At 42.4% G+C, this 16,648-nt stretch overlaps 1 protein-coding gene across 7 annotated transcripts in view; it reads right to left on the bottom strand.

Moving 5' to 3' along the window:
- The window catches only part of CELSR1 (cadherin EGF LAG seven-pass G-type receptor 1), a 165,707-nt gene that overhangs the window by 25,531 nt on the left and 123,528 nt on the right, over positions 1-16,648 (bottom strand). For all 7 annotated transcript variants that reach the window (XM_071423862.1, XM_071423864.1, XM_071423865.1 and 4 more), the window contains exons 9-20: positions 15,377-15,543; positions 14,726-14,911; positions 14,312-14,425; positions 13,815-13,989; positions 12,974-13,115; positions 11,167-11,287; positions 9,892-10,075; positions 8,900-9,001; positions 7,051-7,145; positions 6,535-6,744; positions 3,746-3,929; positions 926-1,069 (exon numbers count right to left, since the gene is read on the bottom strand). In XM_071423862.1, the coding sequence (XP_071279963.1) occupies positions 926-1,069; positions 3,746-3,929; positions 6,535-6,744; positions 7,051-7,145; positions 8,900-9,001; positions 9,892-10,075; positions 11,167-11,287; positions 12,974-13,115; positions 13,815-13,989; positions 14,312-14,425; positions 14,726-14,911; positions 15,377-15,543 (1,824 nt within the window). The remainder of the gene's footprint in view (positions 1-925; positions 1,070-3,745; positions 3,930-6,534; positions 6,745-7,050; positions 7,146-8,899; positions 9,002-9,891; positions 10,076-11,166; positions 11,288-12,973; positions 13,116-13,814; positions 13,990-14,311; positions 14,426-14,725; positions 14,912-15,376; positions 15,544-16,648) is intronic.

The following is a 16,648-nucleotide window of genomic DNA, read 5'->3' as shown; positions in this document are numbered from 1 at the left end:
TCCCATGCATAACTTAGGAGAACATTAAAACATTATGCATGCTGTTAAATTGCATGTACGTTTATATATGGCAAAAATAGTATTAATGAACCCACCAACTACTCACATGAGATTTCTCCCTGCTAATTCTGTCATTTAACGAGCTTTCTGTTTTGGAAGAGTCCCTTAAAATTCCCATTCTCTTTTGACTTACAGAAAAGATACAAATCATAGAAGCAGATACTCTGTTTCTAAGCAAAAAGTCATAAAGCTGTTCTAGCTTATTATCTATTATTTTCAGGAGAGTTACTATTTCCTCAATCAGAAGACATTCAACAATAGCACATCTATTGAATTTTGAGTTACCCTCTTTCCCTTTGCCCAAAAACCTTGTGGTGCTTTGCAGCAGTCTTGGGATACTTCAGAGACACTGGGAAGCAGGTACTCCCAAATGCATTCTCCCTGATCACCCTGGTCAAGACTTTTTCCTTGCTGCCTTGTTCTGATAACACCTCTCTGTGCTCCCAGATTTGGATTTTCTGTCTCTCACACCACCTCCCTCCATCTCTGCAGGGGCTGGAGGAAGGCAGCTGTGGGACTGCAGGCACTGGGCAGCCATCCCATCCCATCCCATCCCATCCCATCCCATCCCATCCTTGTGGGAACAGAGGCAGAGCATTTCTCCTGCTTTGACAGGGCTTTTGAGGGGCTGCAGGCAAGACCTGACAGACAGGTACAGCCAGTCCCACAGCCCCCCATGCCTCCATCACTGCCGGCAGGCAAAATGCCTCAGAAGTATGCACAGCTGCTCCATCCCTAAATAATGCTCACTTGTGCAGACAATCGCCCTGCTCTCACCCCAGTACCACTCTGCTCCCTGAGGATCCACCACACTCCCTGGGAGCTGCCCATAATTGCTCACCAAACAGCAGCAGAAGGGTTTTACCTTTCCTTTCTGAAGGTCTGAATAAAGTATCAGGGAAGACAACAGATGACTCCAGATCTTTTGGGTAATCTTCTTTAATCTCATGAAATCGTGGTATTCTAGCTCCCGTGAAATTAGACTTGTCAAAGATGTCAACAGCAATAACTGGGGGGGGATAAAAGTTTCCCATCACCACAGTGAAACATTACTGAAAGGTTAAAATGACTGCACAATACAGATAAAAAATTTAAGCCACAAAATAGAAAGTAAATCTTAATTTTTTTTTGTTAACACCTTATATAATAACTAAAAGTTTATGTGTCAGCATCATATTACATTAATCAAATTATACATTTATTGTTCAGTGGAAAGGAATTCACAATACAGTATCTCATACTATGAAAACATACTGGAAACTTTGGAAATAAAGAATGATAAAATTGTTTAGGTTGCAAAAGATCTCCAAGATCAAGTGGAACCGTTAACTCAGCACTGCCAAGTCCGGCGCTAAACCATGGCCCCAAGGGCCACATCTACATGTCTTAAATACCTCCAGGCATGGTGACTTCCCTGGGCCACCTGTTTCAATTCCTGAGAATTGTTTCAGAGAAGAAATTTTTGCTAATACCCATCTTGAGGTAGATCACTTCACTGGTACTTCTCCAGCAGCCGACTTGGGTTTCAGAGGCTTTTCCCTGGCTGCTGCTCAGTGAATGCTCCTGCTTCACAGAGTTTCTCCATGTGCTGCTGGCTTGCTCCAGTGTGTGCTGCATGTTCCAATTTTAGACTTGCTTTTTAATGGGAAGATTAAATCTAGTGCTTCAAAACCATAGTTCTACATCTGTTGGATTGTGAAGTCAGCTGACAGAAGCAAATAACATGCATTTAATCTGGGACTACTCCTTAGTCCTCCACTGGCAGATCCTCCCTGGCTCATCATCTCTGCCTGTTAAACTGCCCAAATACTTAAAAGCAGTTGAGTTGGCTTTAACTTTCTCATTTAGGACAAGTCACTGAGTGCCAATTTACATGTCCTGGGGGTAACCCTACACCAAAAGGTGTGATACTCTGCAAATTTCTGTATGAAGAAATATCCACGTTAAGACCCACAAATTCCCATTCCTTTCCTAGGTTCTAACTAACTCCCAGATGAACCATTAGGAAACTCTATTAACACCATGTTCACCTGGAAAAACTGTTCAAAAGAAAACAGACCTCTTTCAGGCCAGAGTTGCCTCATCACTCTCAAGCTCGCACCTCCTTTACACAGGAAGAACTGGTTGAAAAAAAATCATGATTTACAACCTGCAAGAAATTCTGGGGTTTGTTTTCATCTCAGTTTAGTTGCATTAAAATCCTAAGCACATTTTTTTCTGAGTATGAAGATAAAAAGATTTTGATTCTCATTGTCCTGAATCATAATAAAGTATTTCAGTTTATTAAAGAAAAATCAAAGTGTTTCAGTTTGGCATAGTTCAACAATAATCTATGCCCCACTGATGCAGGATGCTACAGCCTTTGTAACTTGACTGCCTCATGCCTTTGATTTTCTGCCCCTGTGACTGTGGACATAAAGCATTCTTGGGACAAGGTTTGTAGCCAATTAAAATTCTTACTGTAACAGCAGGTGTAGTTGGGAAAATAAGACCAACTTTTGGCACATAAGCCTTCTTAATATCTGAAATAAAAGCAACAGCTTGAAAAGCTAAACACAAGTTCAGGCTTATATAGTTTAGAGCACCTCTGAAAGAAAAACCAAATAGCAATGCTGCTTGTGAGGGACTTCTGAAGGTCAGCTGGCTGCATCTCACCTCACACCCAGGGCAGGACTATCACCAACACCCCCTCAGCTCAGACTGCTTGTAGCTAGGAAGAAAATGAAATAGAGAGAGCAGGGGAGAAAATGGGGAAAGAAGCTGACTAGGCTGTGATTGCTGTGCTTCATCTGCATATGCACTGCAGAGATGTCTATGAAATACATCACAGTCCAAAGTGCAGGAGCTGCTATTTGTTTGTCAGAGGAGAAATTTCCTGTGATAGGTGAACAAGGTATGCCTGATGTTTCCTTCTCAATTTACACTCATTTTGGATCTTTTGGATCCCATAGATTTTGTTCTGATTATGGGTTTTGCAAGACTAGGATGCCATTTGAAGGGCTGGTGATTCTGTGAAAATACCTTTCAGTACAAGAATCTCTACAGATGATGGTTTTCTGGATAGGTTCCAAGTTAGGAAAGCATGTGAAAATCAGAGGTATAATCACAGAATCAGCTAGGTTGGAAAAGACCTATAAGAGCATTGAGTCAAACCTTTGATAGATCATTAGCCTGTCAATTAGACCACAGCACTAAATGCCACATCCAGTTTCTTCTTGAACATCTCCAGTGCTGGGAATTCCATCACCTCCATGGGCATTCCCACCTATGCAAGTAAGATCAATAATATGCAACAAAATCAACAGTAGGGTTACTTTTTTTTTTACTGCAGGTGGTGTTGGTGTGACTCCTCCAAAAATGAGATGTACTACATTCAACTATATTAGTTGGTCTCAAAAGGCATTACCTTTATTTACAAACTTAGTCCTTCCTACTATCTCTACACTGCTATGACTGCAACAAAAGCCACATGGAGCAGTGGCATGGTCCAGAGGCAAAACAGATCAGAAACTTCCCAGGAGGCCCCCATGACAACTGAAAGATATGGATCAAGGCTTGATGGATTTGAAACAATGCAATGATTTTTCTCAGTAGGTACTACTGAAACAAATAACTAGCACCTCTGTCCAGCACATTTTTAAGAGTCAAAAAAGGGTTTTGATCAGTTTTCAACACAGATACTCACTCATGTTAGTAGCAACAATGACAAAGGGTCTCATGTAGGTTTTTTTCATGTTCTGGGCCACATTGTTGAAATATTCCTCATAGTGCCTGAGCAGGTGAGCGGTGCCACCCTCTGTTCGCTGAATTTGCTCCCAGTGCTCCTTGTTGCCAGGGTCCAGCAAAGCACTACCCACTTTGATAATATTCTGAGAAATAAAGTACAAGCCTGAATTATGAATCAAACACAGAGCTGGGTTTCAAGTGAGAAGTATTGAAAATTATTTGCCTGACTGCCTTAGGTAAGTGTATAATGAAATATTTAATGCAGGCATGTTCTACTGCAGCCATATAAAATACACACACCAGTTACTCACCCAGAGGTTTTTTGGTCATGTAAAGCAAATCCCTCTAAACTTTTTACAAGTAAAGTAAGCCAAAAATGGAGACTGTAAGAGAACTGCCTACTTTCTTCCTCCTAATGACAAGAAATCGAGCAAGAAATGCAGGAGGAGAACCTATCCATGTTTTCTTTGTTTCTGAGAGATCAGACACATGAAAAGCACAGCTCTTAGCAGGTACACTGAAGAACGTCTCCAGATAAATCAAAATAATGCTTTTTTGTTAAAAAACAAAAGAAAGCCATGAATAGAAATATCACTTCCTCTTTTAATTTTTTTTTTGCTTTGTTTCCTGGATAATGAAGACAACTTAGACAGTGAAGAATGCTAAGAGCGAATATTAACTTGCATAGACAAAGTTGAAAATACATAAGAAAGCTTAGATCATGTCATTGTCTCCCCATTTTTACATTGCTTACAAATGGTATTAAAAAGGCATTTCTTTCTGAGGACCTGACTCTTCTGCCCTTTCTTGGAAAAATATGCAAAGGGACCCTCAGGGTGAATGGAAGGAGATTGACCCCAAAAGAGTGTGCTAAATGGCTTAAGTGAGAAAAAAGCTAAAAAGTTTTTAATCTTGGTGTACATATGAACTATGTTGTTGTAACAAAACCTAATTCCTAACAAAGGTAAAATTGGCGTAAATGGCAGTAAGAATTAATCACCACAAGCTCTAAAATAGCCAAGACAAATATTTAGGCTTCATTTAGAAGGAGCTGTCTGTATCCTGTCTGTACTGTTTGAGGCTGCAAGCACGTATCTGAGCTGAAAGAACTCCCAATATGACCACCTTTACCTAGGGTGAGAAGCACAACATGGATCCCAGGAATGCAGGAGACACATACTGTACTTGGTACCAGGCCTCCTCCGTGTTTGTGAACATTATTTATGGTTTTTTATTATCTATTTTTCAGGCTTCTATGTAGGATTATGAAAAAAAAATTCCTTCCCCCCTTGTGGTTCCTCAGCCTAGGATGTTGCCTCCTTTTATTCATGAGCTGTACTCATTAGTTTTCAAATTCCTGACCTATCCTAAAATATTTAGGGAGTTCATGAAAACATCATCTGTATGAATTTCAGTGCCAAGTGCAGAGAACAATAAATTAAAGCATATGTTTCCAAACCATTTTTTTTTTTTTTTGCTTATTGTTCATATTTCTACTTAACAAAACATGCTAGAAATGAAGCTCCTTTTCAAGATCTGAATGGCCTGCTTCACACACCACAGGAAAGAAAAAACTGAATCTCTTAAAATTTGGTGCATCTAAACCATAAAATGTTTCAGAAGTTCTCCACTCTCTGCTGATTATACAGCCCAAGACACTAAGGAATTTTCTCAGCTGCATTTCTTCCTGCTCCTAACTCTCCAGTGACATCCTCTCCTGGTGCAGCTTGGCTTTGCACAGGTTCTCCAATTTCATCCCCGGTCTGCCTGACCTGTCTGATGCTTCTGGAGTACTGTGAGCAGTGACATGGGTGTAGCACACATTCTCAGGGAGCCAAACAGATCTTTGGCCAGCACAGACACCAGTCTTGACCCATGGAGGGTCATTCCCCATGCTGGTGCCCAAGCTCTGGGCTCTGCTAGCACAGATCCAACAGATGTTTTAGCTTGGACTCTGTGTTGTGCCATGGCCAGGATCTTGGTGATAGTATGGGCAAGAGTGGAGAACAGTATCCCCTGTACACATGGGACTCAGGAAAGCTCTACAAGCCTGACATGGGTCATCCAGCCTTCACATTATCACATCACAGAATACTCCCAACTGCCTTCAAATTTCACATTTTTCCACCACAACTACATATTTTACCAGACAGGGAGGATGCTACAGTTTGTTCTCTAGCCCTGGTCAGGTCTTTGGTAATAACTGTGACTTTCATCAATGTTCTGAGTAGCAGAAGCTCTCTGGCACACATTTTAGTATGTGCCTTAAAATACCAATGATATGGAATGTCTTTCAATGTACCAACTCATGACTGAATTAGAGGAAACCTTCAGAGTCAGTAACTGGCTCAGACTTAATTCGCTGCACATTTAAATGAGCATGATCACATCAGACATGTTTTACAACAAAAATAAATACAGTACACAAAACTATTTTAGCCAGGAAAAACACATTAATGTGATAATTTCTTTTCATATGGGGAATATTTCTTTTGGCTGTTACTATGATGATATTTTTTAGAAAAGCACATTCTATTATATTTGTATTACACATACACATGCATGCATAGACACATGCATAACCAACCTCCCATTCTAATCTGAGAAGAAAGGCTTATTTGTGGAACAAATTAGTCAATTACACAATATTAGCTTCACCTTGGTCAAAGACAAATTTAATTACCCACTGCCACCTAATTTTTAAGGGAAACTGTAAGGGCTCAGCACAGTGTACAGTATTTCTCTTACCTCATTGAATTCCACATCCCTTGTGGCTGCCAAGTCAAACCCTTGCTGCTGGCTCTCGTACTGGAGGACCCGGATCATGATCTGGTAAGCTGTCCTCACGTCGTTGCCATACAAGCTGTGTGTATATTTGGTGGCATTCTGCAGCGCTCTCACGATCCGTATGGTTTTATCTCCATCCAACCTGGTCTCATTGTGGTGTAACTTCTCATTCTGAATCAGATAAAAAGGAAGAAAAAAATCCAATTACACATGTATTTTTTTCATTCTAGTTACAAAGACAATCACAATTTTTGGCACACGGGAATTGTTTGGTCAAAATTTTGTTTGTCTTGAGAAAGAGTTGGCAACAAAACTCAATGACAGATGTAACTGAGAGTCAGAAAAGCACCAGGGTCCTGATGGAAAATGAGGCCGTTCAAGGTTGCAGTCAAAAGACTGAGTGCAGGGATATCAAACTGGAGTCCAAACTGGTCATTATTCACAAAATAAAGGGAAAACTGAGAAAACCCAGCTTACCATGATTTTTAGATCCACAAAAGTGTTGGTGGTGCAGTTGAAAAGCTCAGGAGGCAGCCAGCCCTTCTCAATGTTACAATGGCGAACGGCATTTCCTGAGGGAAACAAAGCATCTAGTGGCAAACAATGTTCTGAATTGTGCAGGGTAAATATTCATAGATTTCAACTATCCTAGACTTTCAGATTTCCTACATTTTGAAGTTGCTCAAAGCTACACATGTATTTCAATTTCCAAACAGGGGATTCCTGCGAGAGAAAAGTTAAAGACTACTAATCTTGAGGAATTGCTTTTGCCAGCCTTTGGAGAAAAGTCAGCTAAACTCCAAGCTCTGCCCAACTGCTCTCAGCCTCACTGCCTGATTATTCTAAAATTAATTAATTCATTTCTTTATGCCAAAAAAGAGAAGGACTCTGCACTTCCTAAGTACTTCTGAAAACCAACCCCTGCTGAGATTTCTGTGCAATAGCCTATATAGGAAGACTTCCTGGACAAATGCTGTACTTACATCAACACATGCCCACACATCTGCATGTGCTAAACACTTCAACCAACATGCATAATTGCCTTTTTGCCCTTGTAAATGGACTGTGAGCAGCTTACTGTTTCATTTAGCCTATTATATTTTGTACTATTTGTCAAATAATTTTAAAATGCAATTCTTGGCTGAGGATCCTTCACCATGAATTGCAAGTAATCTAATTCAAAATTGACATTTGTGCTAGTTAATTTGCACATAACATACTGAATATGTCTAAGCCATTTAATTACCAATATCTAAATAAGAACTATATTTAATTTTACTGGATCTAATTATATTATTTCTCTTCCATTATTAGGTGAATACAATTAAGCCTCAGGTTCTTAGTCTGAATATTCATTATTATAAGGCTTACTTGAATAATTTGTAAAATTTACTTAGAGCGTGCAATTACAATAAGCAACATCGCCTAGAAGAGACGCTTGGGTGAACCACTTCAAGAACACTGCAGAAAACTCATGTTAATTCAGCTTCATACTGCTTAATCATGAAAATATTCTTCACCTAAAAAAAATTCTATCTCCTAAAGTCTTTAGGACAGGAGCTAGGTTGACCACAAATCTTCTGCACACTTATAAGCAGTGGCCTCCTCCTAGAAATATTTGGGGCAGTCACATAACTATTTATAACTCTCTGAGCCTAAGGAACACTGACAGCAGAGAGTTACCACGTCCAGAACCAAGACAGAGTTTTCACTTCCCACAGAACAGCCTTTGGAAAAGATAGGGAACTCTATTTTCAAAAATCTGATACATGTTTTCAGAGACATATATGAAAAAATTGTCATTTGCCTGTTGTACAAAACAACATAGCTCATCTGCTTTATAAAAGATGTTTTTCAGCTGTTTTGCTTATGGAAAAGATATTGTGTGGAAAAATGCAAGTTTTGTTGCAACTCTTAGCTTTAGTAGGCTGCAATCCTAGTAAAGCAGTCATCAGGAATATGATTTTCCTAATTTTATCTTTGCCCAGAGGAACTGTATGGCAAAAGAACACTTATAAGTCACTAGAAACTGAAAGTTACATGTGTAAGAATTGCTTGATAAATAGAAAATAGGGCTCTGATTTTTTGAAAATAAAGAATTTTTGTGCTTTTTACATGTTTATCTGCTGTACTGCTGCATTTATTTATTGCTAGTATTCCAAATGTATTTGATTTCAGCTAGCTATACTCTTCTGCTTATGATATATAAGTTATGCTGCAGACTCTAGACCCAATGAATTAATGCTATTCCCTATGTACACTTTAAAAAAAAAACAAAAAAAAGGCATGCAGATAAAGTAGGTAATTATTTACCCAGGGAACTTACCCACTGAGCCCTTAGGACAAGGCACAGCAGCTGGCTGGCCAAACTTGGTCTGTGGCCACCAAATACCAGCCTCAAAAGCTTTGGGACAGCCATTATAAATTACTGAAAGCAGAAAAAGAAATGATGCAATTTTTCTAACAAGATAAAAATTGTAACAGTGAGACATTTCAACCTGCCTGAAGGACCTTCCTGTAATTCCAAAGCCCTGTCAGGATACCTGTCCTCTGCAGTGCCTTCCAAGCTGTAACCCACCAGCTGCTCCTTATCCAACAGATTGGACAGACAGGTACAGGCAGAGGAGAGCTCAGGATGATTATGGGGCTCTGGATTTTGGCTCTGCCTATCTCTGCTTGCTCCTTTATTGTGGGAAAACATTTCTCCTTTATTTTGCCCACACACTGCTGTTGCAGCAGCTTTGTGCTTATCACAGGAGGACAGTGGGTGGGTGGGTGGGTGAGAGGAAAGGCAGGATGGGCAAGGTGGGGAAGGAAGGCAGAGTGCACGAGGCACATGGCACGGTGCCTCTGTGGGCAAAAGGCATGAGGCCTCTCACCAGCCTCTTCAGCTGCAGCTCAGCAATACAACACTGCCCTGGCAGATGAACTTGGGTTTAAAGAAAAGCTGCTGCTAGTCTTTTGCTCCCCCTACTCCACCTCAGCTGGCTCTATTTCCATGTGAGAAAAATTAAAGAGATAAGAGCTTTTTTTCCATTCCCTCAGCCCCCACGAGTCACACTGGCACATATCTAGGAGGAGGGGTGGATGTTCAGGCTGCTGCAGCCCCCATTGCCCCCGCTGCTGGAGCCATGCTGCTGGGCCCAGGAGTGTCCCCGCAGTGTCCCCATCTGCGCGCTGCCAGTGGCTCTGGTCCCACACTGCAGCGTGGCCGGGCAGCATGGCTGGGCCGCAGGGCTGGGCCGCAGGGCCGGGCAGCGTGGCTGGGCCGCAGGGCTGGGCCGCAGGGCCGGGCAGCGTGGCTGGGCTGCAGGGTACCTTCACAGCCCCTCACGGTGACCTCTGCAAAGGGGTTGTCGCAGCGGTTGCACTGGCGCCCGATGACGCCGGGCTTGCAGGGACACTGTCCCGTCTCCATGTCGCAGGCGCGCGTGTGGGAGCCAGATGGGAAGCAGTCGCAGGGGTAGCAGGTGTCACTGCTTTGGGGCCTGTAGTAATTGGCCTAGAAAAACCAAAATGAGAGACACGAGGTGTTTGACTTCCAAACTGCCCACATTTCTGAAACCTGCTCTAATAGCTTGTACATCATAAAAGGGCTCATTTAGCAGAGCACAGATAAACGTTATGTTACTATTATCAGAGACCCAGGGTTTGAATTGCCATTTGCAGCAGAGCCACAGGGCCCATATCACTCCTTGGGCACTTGCAACAAGTGCCCACCAAACATATTCTTGGAGGATTTACAGTTTTCTCAGCTTTGCAATTCTGCTCTTGTATGGCATGAAGGAGCCACTAAGGAAACTTCCTGCACTGTGCATTTGTGTTTCACGTAGAGGGTGGAGAGCACGCAATGATCCCATATTCAAATCACCTCTGTACATGTATTTGATCTGAGGCATTAGGATTGCACAAGAGCGTGGAGCTGGCACCCCACTGACTCCATTTCATGCAACAGTTGCTGTATGTCCTGCTGGCATTTCAGAAAGGAGCAGGGGGCCAGATTCACAGCCGCCAGTCTGTACAAGCCCAGCTCTTCTGATGTCATTCAAGCCAGTTTAAAACCTATTGTGAGAAGTCCTTTGTAAAACCTTCATGACAAGGTGCCTCCCCTCCCATGTCCCCCATCTGTCCCTGCCTGTCCAGAGATGAGGAAAGCATTTAGCCCTGCAGCTCTCTCCAGCTGCCAGGCCTCTTGCTGGCCATAGCACAGGGGCAAGCTTCGGCCAGCTGGCCCGAGCTGTTTCATGGCCATTACTCACTTGTGATGCACAAAACCCCACTGACACTCCTCTGCACCCTGGCCTGATCTCCCCTGATAAACCAGGCTGCACTTCAGAGATCAGAGCCAGGCTTTCATCCTCTCAGCTCGCTTTTCCAAACACAAATAAGATAAGAGCTGTACAGTATGATTTGGAGAAGGGTGGTGCCAGCAAAATGTTTTGGGTAATGATTAACTCCACTGTGCACATACATATATATGTGATACAAAGCACAACTGTGTGTACTTTGTATCAGATACTCACTTGTAATTATAAGTGGTACAGTTTCTTTTTAAATTAAAATTTTGACTTAAGACTGGTTTCTTTTGCTTACCTTGCAGTGGCACTCTCCATTCGTCTTATTGCAATCAGAATCAAACCCTTTACTAGTCTCACAATTACATGGGCCACAGATGGGATTTCCCCACCAACCTCTGGGACAAGGTAGGTCGATCCTATTAAAGAAAATCAAATTGAAAAAAAGTTATTTTAAGTTCCCTCTTTAAAAGGGTGAAAATAAAGCTTTGGACCAAATCTGCACTCAACTGCATCAGCTTACAGACAGTAATGTATCTCAAACAACAATCAATACATATATAAATATAAATACACTATGATATGGGAAAACTTAGAATATCAGTGCTATGAAAACCTAGAGGGAATGCTTTTCTAAGTATTTTCAAGTGCAGGTGGCTCTGAGCCGGTGCCCTGGTTTATCTACTACCACAAACTGCCTTGGGGTACAGCTCCCCAACACTTTATGTCCCACTCCCCATCCCCATCCTGCCCCAGCCCACAGGGACACCAGTTCAGGTGCAAAGCTCTCTCCAAGTTCATCCTATAAAGAAAAGCCACTACTTTCAACCAACCTGGCTTTCTTGGACTGTTCACTACAAGGTCTGAAAAGCCCTGCTCTGCCTGAGGAGAGACAGGGGACCCATGGCTGGAGACATGGAAGAGGGGAGGGTGGCAGCTTTGATCTGGACTGTGGATCAAAGACTATGATTCAGACTGAGTGCAGCAGCACTGGAAGCTAAGCAGCAAGCCAAAGGCCACCCCTGCTGAAGGAAAACCCCATTCCCACTGGGACTATTTCATCTGGGGAGCCTCCGAGATGGTTATCCCACAGATGCCCCAACACTAGTTCTGGCAAGGAGAGCTCTGATTCTCTGATAGCTGGGAGTGTTTGTCAAGCAATAGCCTGAAGGACAAGGGCTTTGAGACTGGGATCCTGGAAATGCACAAGGTATCCCCTCCCTGGTGCTCATTTTTAGGAAAGAAAAACTATTTCCATCTGTTTTGAAGACCAATTTTATTTATGGTAATTGGTAGGTATTTACTTCTAAGCTTTAGAATATGAAAACCACAATGTTGCACTTGACACATGTCAGCAGATAATGACAAGGGACAATGTCTCTGTGTCCCTAATCCAGAGGAATGAAAGACAAATCTTGAAACAGCATGGCCAACATTTGCAAGCCCACACTACAAAAGGCAGAGGAAGAAGCTTGCAGTTTTCAAAGGGAAAGAAACATCACATGAGCCATTCCTAAACAGGCAGACAAATGCACTTCATTTGCACATCATGAATGGCCCATATTACAGTAAATCAAAGTGCCGCCTTTGGGATAAGGCTGGTTGCTGAATGCTTATCAGAGACCAGGAAGCTGCTGACGAGGGAATCAGCACGTTTCTCCCACAAAGCAACAGACACAGGCCCCAGACTGTCCAGAAGAGATGGCTCTTTGCCAGCTCAGGGACTGGACCTACACTGCCAAGAGACTTTATCTTGCTAGAGGCCACCGAACTGGTGCATCGCTCTGTGTGCTGGGGAAGCTGGAGGAGAGATGCAGAGCAAAGTCAGGCCAAGCCCACCACAAAGTACAGGTGAGATGCAGTGCTGTGCAACACAGCAGAACTGGTTGAGCCCCTGAGCAGCTGATGAAGCAAACTGGCTCCTGAATAACATGTCTAGTTTCTGAGAAGAGTTCAGGAATGCCAAAAGGCAACGGAGCCTAAAATACCACTCAAATTGTAACAGGAAAGTTTATCAGGGCAGAACAGGAAGTGGGAGGACTGATGCCCTAGGTGAAGAGCTTTCTGGCAGGATCAAGAAACCAAGAACAAAATAATTCTCTTACTTGCTTTCACAGTACTGTCCGTAGTAGCTTTGTCCACACTCACAGGTGTAGCCATGGGATGAGCTAGGTTTGTGCACGCATGTGGAGACATGCTCACATGGGTTCAAGTTGCATACATCAACACAGTCTCTCCCAAAGTACCCTGGGGAGACAAGGTAAGAAAATTACAGCAACCATTGTAATTTATGATTTGCATGTCTCCAAAAGACTGTCTGTCTTAAGCTTATACACTAATAACCCATCTTTGATAATCAGTAGATTCCCCCTGAGATACTGTCAGAAATGAAACACTCCTTTCCCTCTCAAACAAAATGATAGTAAGCCATTCTTTTTGACAGTCTGTTACCATGCTTGAGGCACCCTTGTGCCTTTGGTTCCCAGCTTTATATTTGGAGCATGTGCTACAAATAGCTTTGTATTCTCTTGCTGCATGTATGGGAAGTGACTGTGCTGGGTGCTGACAGCATGTGCTGGCTACATGCTCCAAAACAGAGAAAACATCCAAAGTATCTTGATTAGGATGTAGAGTGAGAGACTGAAATTCAACAGCAGAAAAGGCTGAGAAAGAAAGAAAAAAAAAAAAACATTAAAAGAAAAGGGGAGGTGCACAGGAGTTTTTTGGACCAGAGACTGTCTTTCCATTTGGTGGATACATTGCCTGGATTCTTAGCCCAGGAGTGCAGCTTCCAGGGTGCTAGAGTAAGAGTGAGAAGGGTAATACTGACTGGAAGAGGAAGAATCAGAAGATGAACACTTTGCCAGCACGCTGCTGCTGCTGTGCTGCTTCTGATGAGCTCATGGAGGTGTGATCCAGCTCCTGTATGAGTGGCCAGCAGGTTACCTGGGTCACAGACACAGGAGTAGCTGTCCCAGTCGTCACTGCAGTAGCTGTGCTGGGGACATGGGTTGGAATCACAAGGGTTATCCACTTCACAGCCCTCCCTCACGTTGATCTTGATAGCCTGTTTCATGTTCAGTGTTGCTATGTTTGTAGATGTCTCTCCCATTCTTACTCCCTGGTGACAAAAGACAATTATTTTAAAATTAGTCTCCTTTCAGAGTACATTATTATATTTATTATTTTTATCAATCAATGAGGTTACATTTTAAAGAAATCACCTGATGAGCCAAACCCAGATTTTTTTGTCAAATATTTTTCCCCTATGTGATAAGATTTGTACCTGGCAAAGTGGGCAGACTTTAATATTTTGATTCTTAGATAATTTTTATGGAGGAAACAGAAATGTTTCAGGGTGGATGAAAAAGAAACCTCCCACATTTTCACCTGGGCATTTTCTCATGAGTTCAAAATTTATTGCTACACTTTTAATTTCATACCTGCATACATCCATAAAATCCCTGCTGAACAGAGACTTGGTCTCCAGAGACACCTCCCACAATGATGCTTTTCATTTTCAATCCAGGTAGTTGATTTCCAATCTGCACAGTGCTCTGTGAGGAAAACAACAGCTGATAAGAAGCACTATCAGAGTTGTGATAGAGTCAAGCAGTAGCTGACAGATTACATAAAAAATACCAAAGCAGTGAGGAGCCAGACATTGGAATGTGTCTTTTTATGACTTCTTTGTAAGATATATTATCATAAAGTTTAATAAATTAATATAATTGATTAGGCATAAATCACTGCAGAACATGTCTCACAGCATAAGTACTTGTCCACAGTCCTCTATCCTAGTTTCTCCTAAAAGCATTTGTGCAGTGCTCAGTGGCAAAGCTTCTACGCTGCCTTACCTGGTACATCCCATAGTCCAAGGACATGACAGCAAGGTACTTGAGATCTTTACCATCTTTTGCACTCTTCAGCTCTACTAATAAATGATGCCATTCCCCATCACTGACCCGTGACTGGCTCATCTTCAAACTAGCAACCTGGCTCAGGCCACTGTACACTTCAAACTGCACATAGTTGTTCAGTATCTGTTGGGGAAAAAAAAACCAACCATGTCTTTTTTTGCTACATATTTGTACCTGATGCAGAAGGAGGTGGAGGGCAAGATAATAACATTTCCTAAGAGAACCCAAAAGGAAAAAAAGCTCAAAGAGTAAAGATGGGAATGCTTGCAAGAACTCCTTTGTATAATTTTGGACATTCAGACTCCAGCTTCCCTTATGGGCAAAAAACCCCCAAAGGAATAGATCCATTTTTTACATCTATATTAATGCCCACTACTACCTCTGACTAGAAAAATAATTTTAAATTAATATGGTTTTTATAATGATATTTTGATCATTCACTTTTTGATCATTGTAAAAGGCTAAAATAATGATATGTTTTTATTGACATGCACTTAGCTAGGTGGATGAAGCTGTGTAGTTCATCTGACCATATCCACTGCTGGGGGAGTATTAATTCTTTTCTAGGCAAAGGCAGCCACACTTTACCTGAATGTTGATCTTGGATGCAGCCCCAGCATTGGCTTGCATTAACATGCCATTGACTTTCCTGGTTCTGAACATCAGCCCAATGTACCACGGTACGGAGATGGTGATGTCAAGGTCACTCCAAATGATAATGCTCTCACCACTGAAACGCTGAGGAGAAGGCATTGCTGGGAATCAAAATACACAAGAGAAATGGTTTTTATCATTCAGGACAAATGTGAAGAGGAAAAATGATGCTATTTCACAGGGAGCTAGTCCCTCTTCCACTGAGCTACGTTCAATCTACCATGGATGAAGAGGTGGTCTAGGGGAGCTACTGTGAAAGAGTTGGTAATACTGCAAATTCATAACCTACCCTGGTTGTGGGTAGGCATCTTGGTGCCTGTACTCAAAAGCAGCACCTCCACACTGCTATGGCATTACCCACATGAGAGCTGTTCCTAGAAAGGGAAGCTCAGGATCTCTGCTGATATAGTTCTGCTGGTGAGTGGGTGGACAGAGCAGGAAGTATGAGGGCAACAGTTGCTTCAGATGTTTTCAACACAACCTTGATTACCTGCTTCTAATTAACAGATTAAACACAGGAAAAGGCTGGGAGGCAACAGGAAATATGAATTAATTGTGAATACTCCAGGGCCAGATTATTCAGCTGCCCCAGCTACAGAGTCTTTTCACAGGGAGAAAGTTTGTGTGGAATTGCCTAAATCACCTGCTTTAAATATTCTGAGGTGACAGCTGCAAAATTGCCCTTCTCTCTAACCTTGCACAAGCACAGCTCCTACAGCTCTTTCTATTGAAGGCTCCTACAGCCTTCAATAGAAAAGCACTTTGCTGATGGAAAATAGAGGAACACCCATCCCCTTGGACTTCTTTGTTGTTACCCTGGGTAATAGAAGCTACAGTCCCATGGATGAGTTGATCCCACTGATTAGGAGTACAGATTAAGCCATGGGAGATCTGTGCTATTTGCAACACCTCATATGACAGCTCCACCATGTGTGGAACCTTGTAGGAGATCTTCAGTCAGCCCCTTCCTGACATGCTTGCTTGTGGGCATGGTGGTGAAGTTCATGGCAGCTTTTTGCCAGTGGAAGCAGGTCTTAGAGCCTGGGTACAACCACCACAGATTAGCACCCAGCCTTTTATTTCATCATGTGCTGAGTGCATGTCGGTCAGGGAAATCACAGGGCTTAACAGTCTTTCCCCTTCTGCTCCACAGTACCATATCTGCTGACACTTTCTGGATTTTTTGTAGTACATCATGTATATAAA

This window comes from Agelaius tricolor, unplaced genomic scaffold, assembly GCF_023055355.1.
Source record: "Agelaius tricolor isolate 1412-34295 unplaced genomic scaffold, bAgeTri1.0.p SCAF_3, whole genome shotgun sequence".
In the NCBI taxonomy this organism is placed as follows: domain Eukaryota; kingdom Metazoa; phylum Chordata; class Aves; order Passeriformes; family Icteridae; genus Agelaius; species Agelaius tricolor.
Note: the sequence above shows the minus strand (reverse complement) of the source record. Positions and strands in the feature narration are given on the sequence as shown.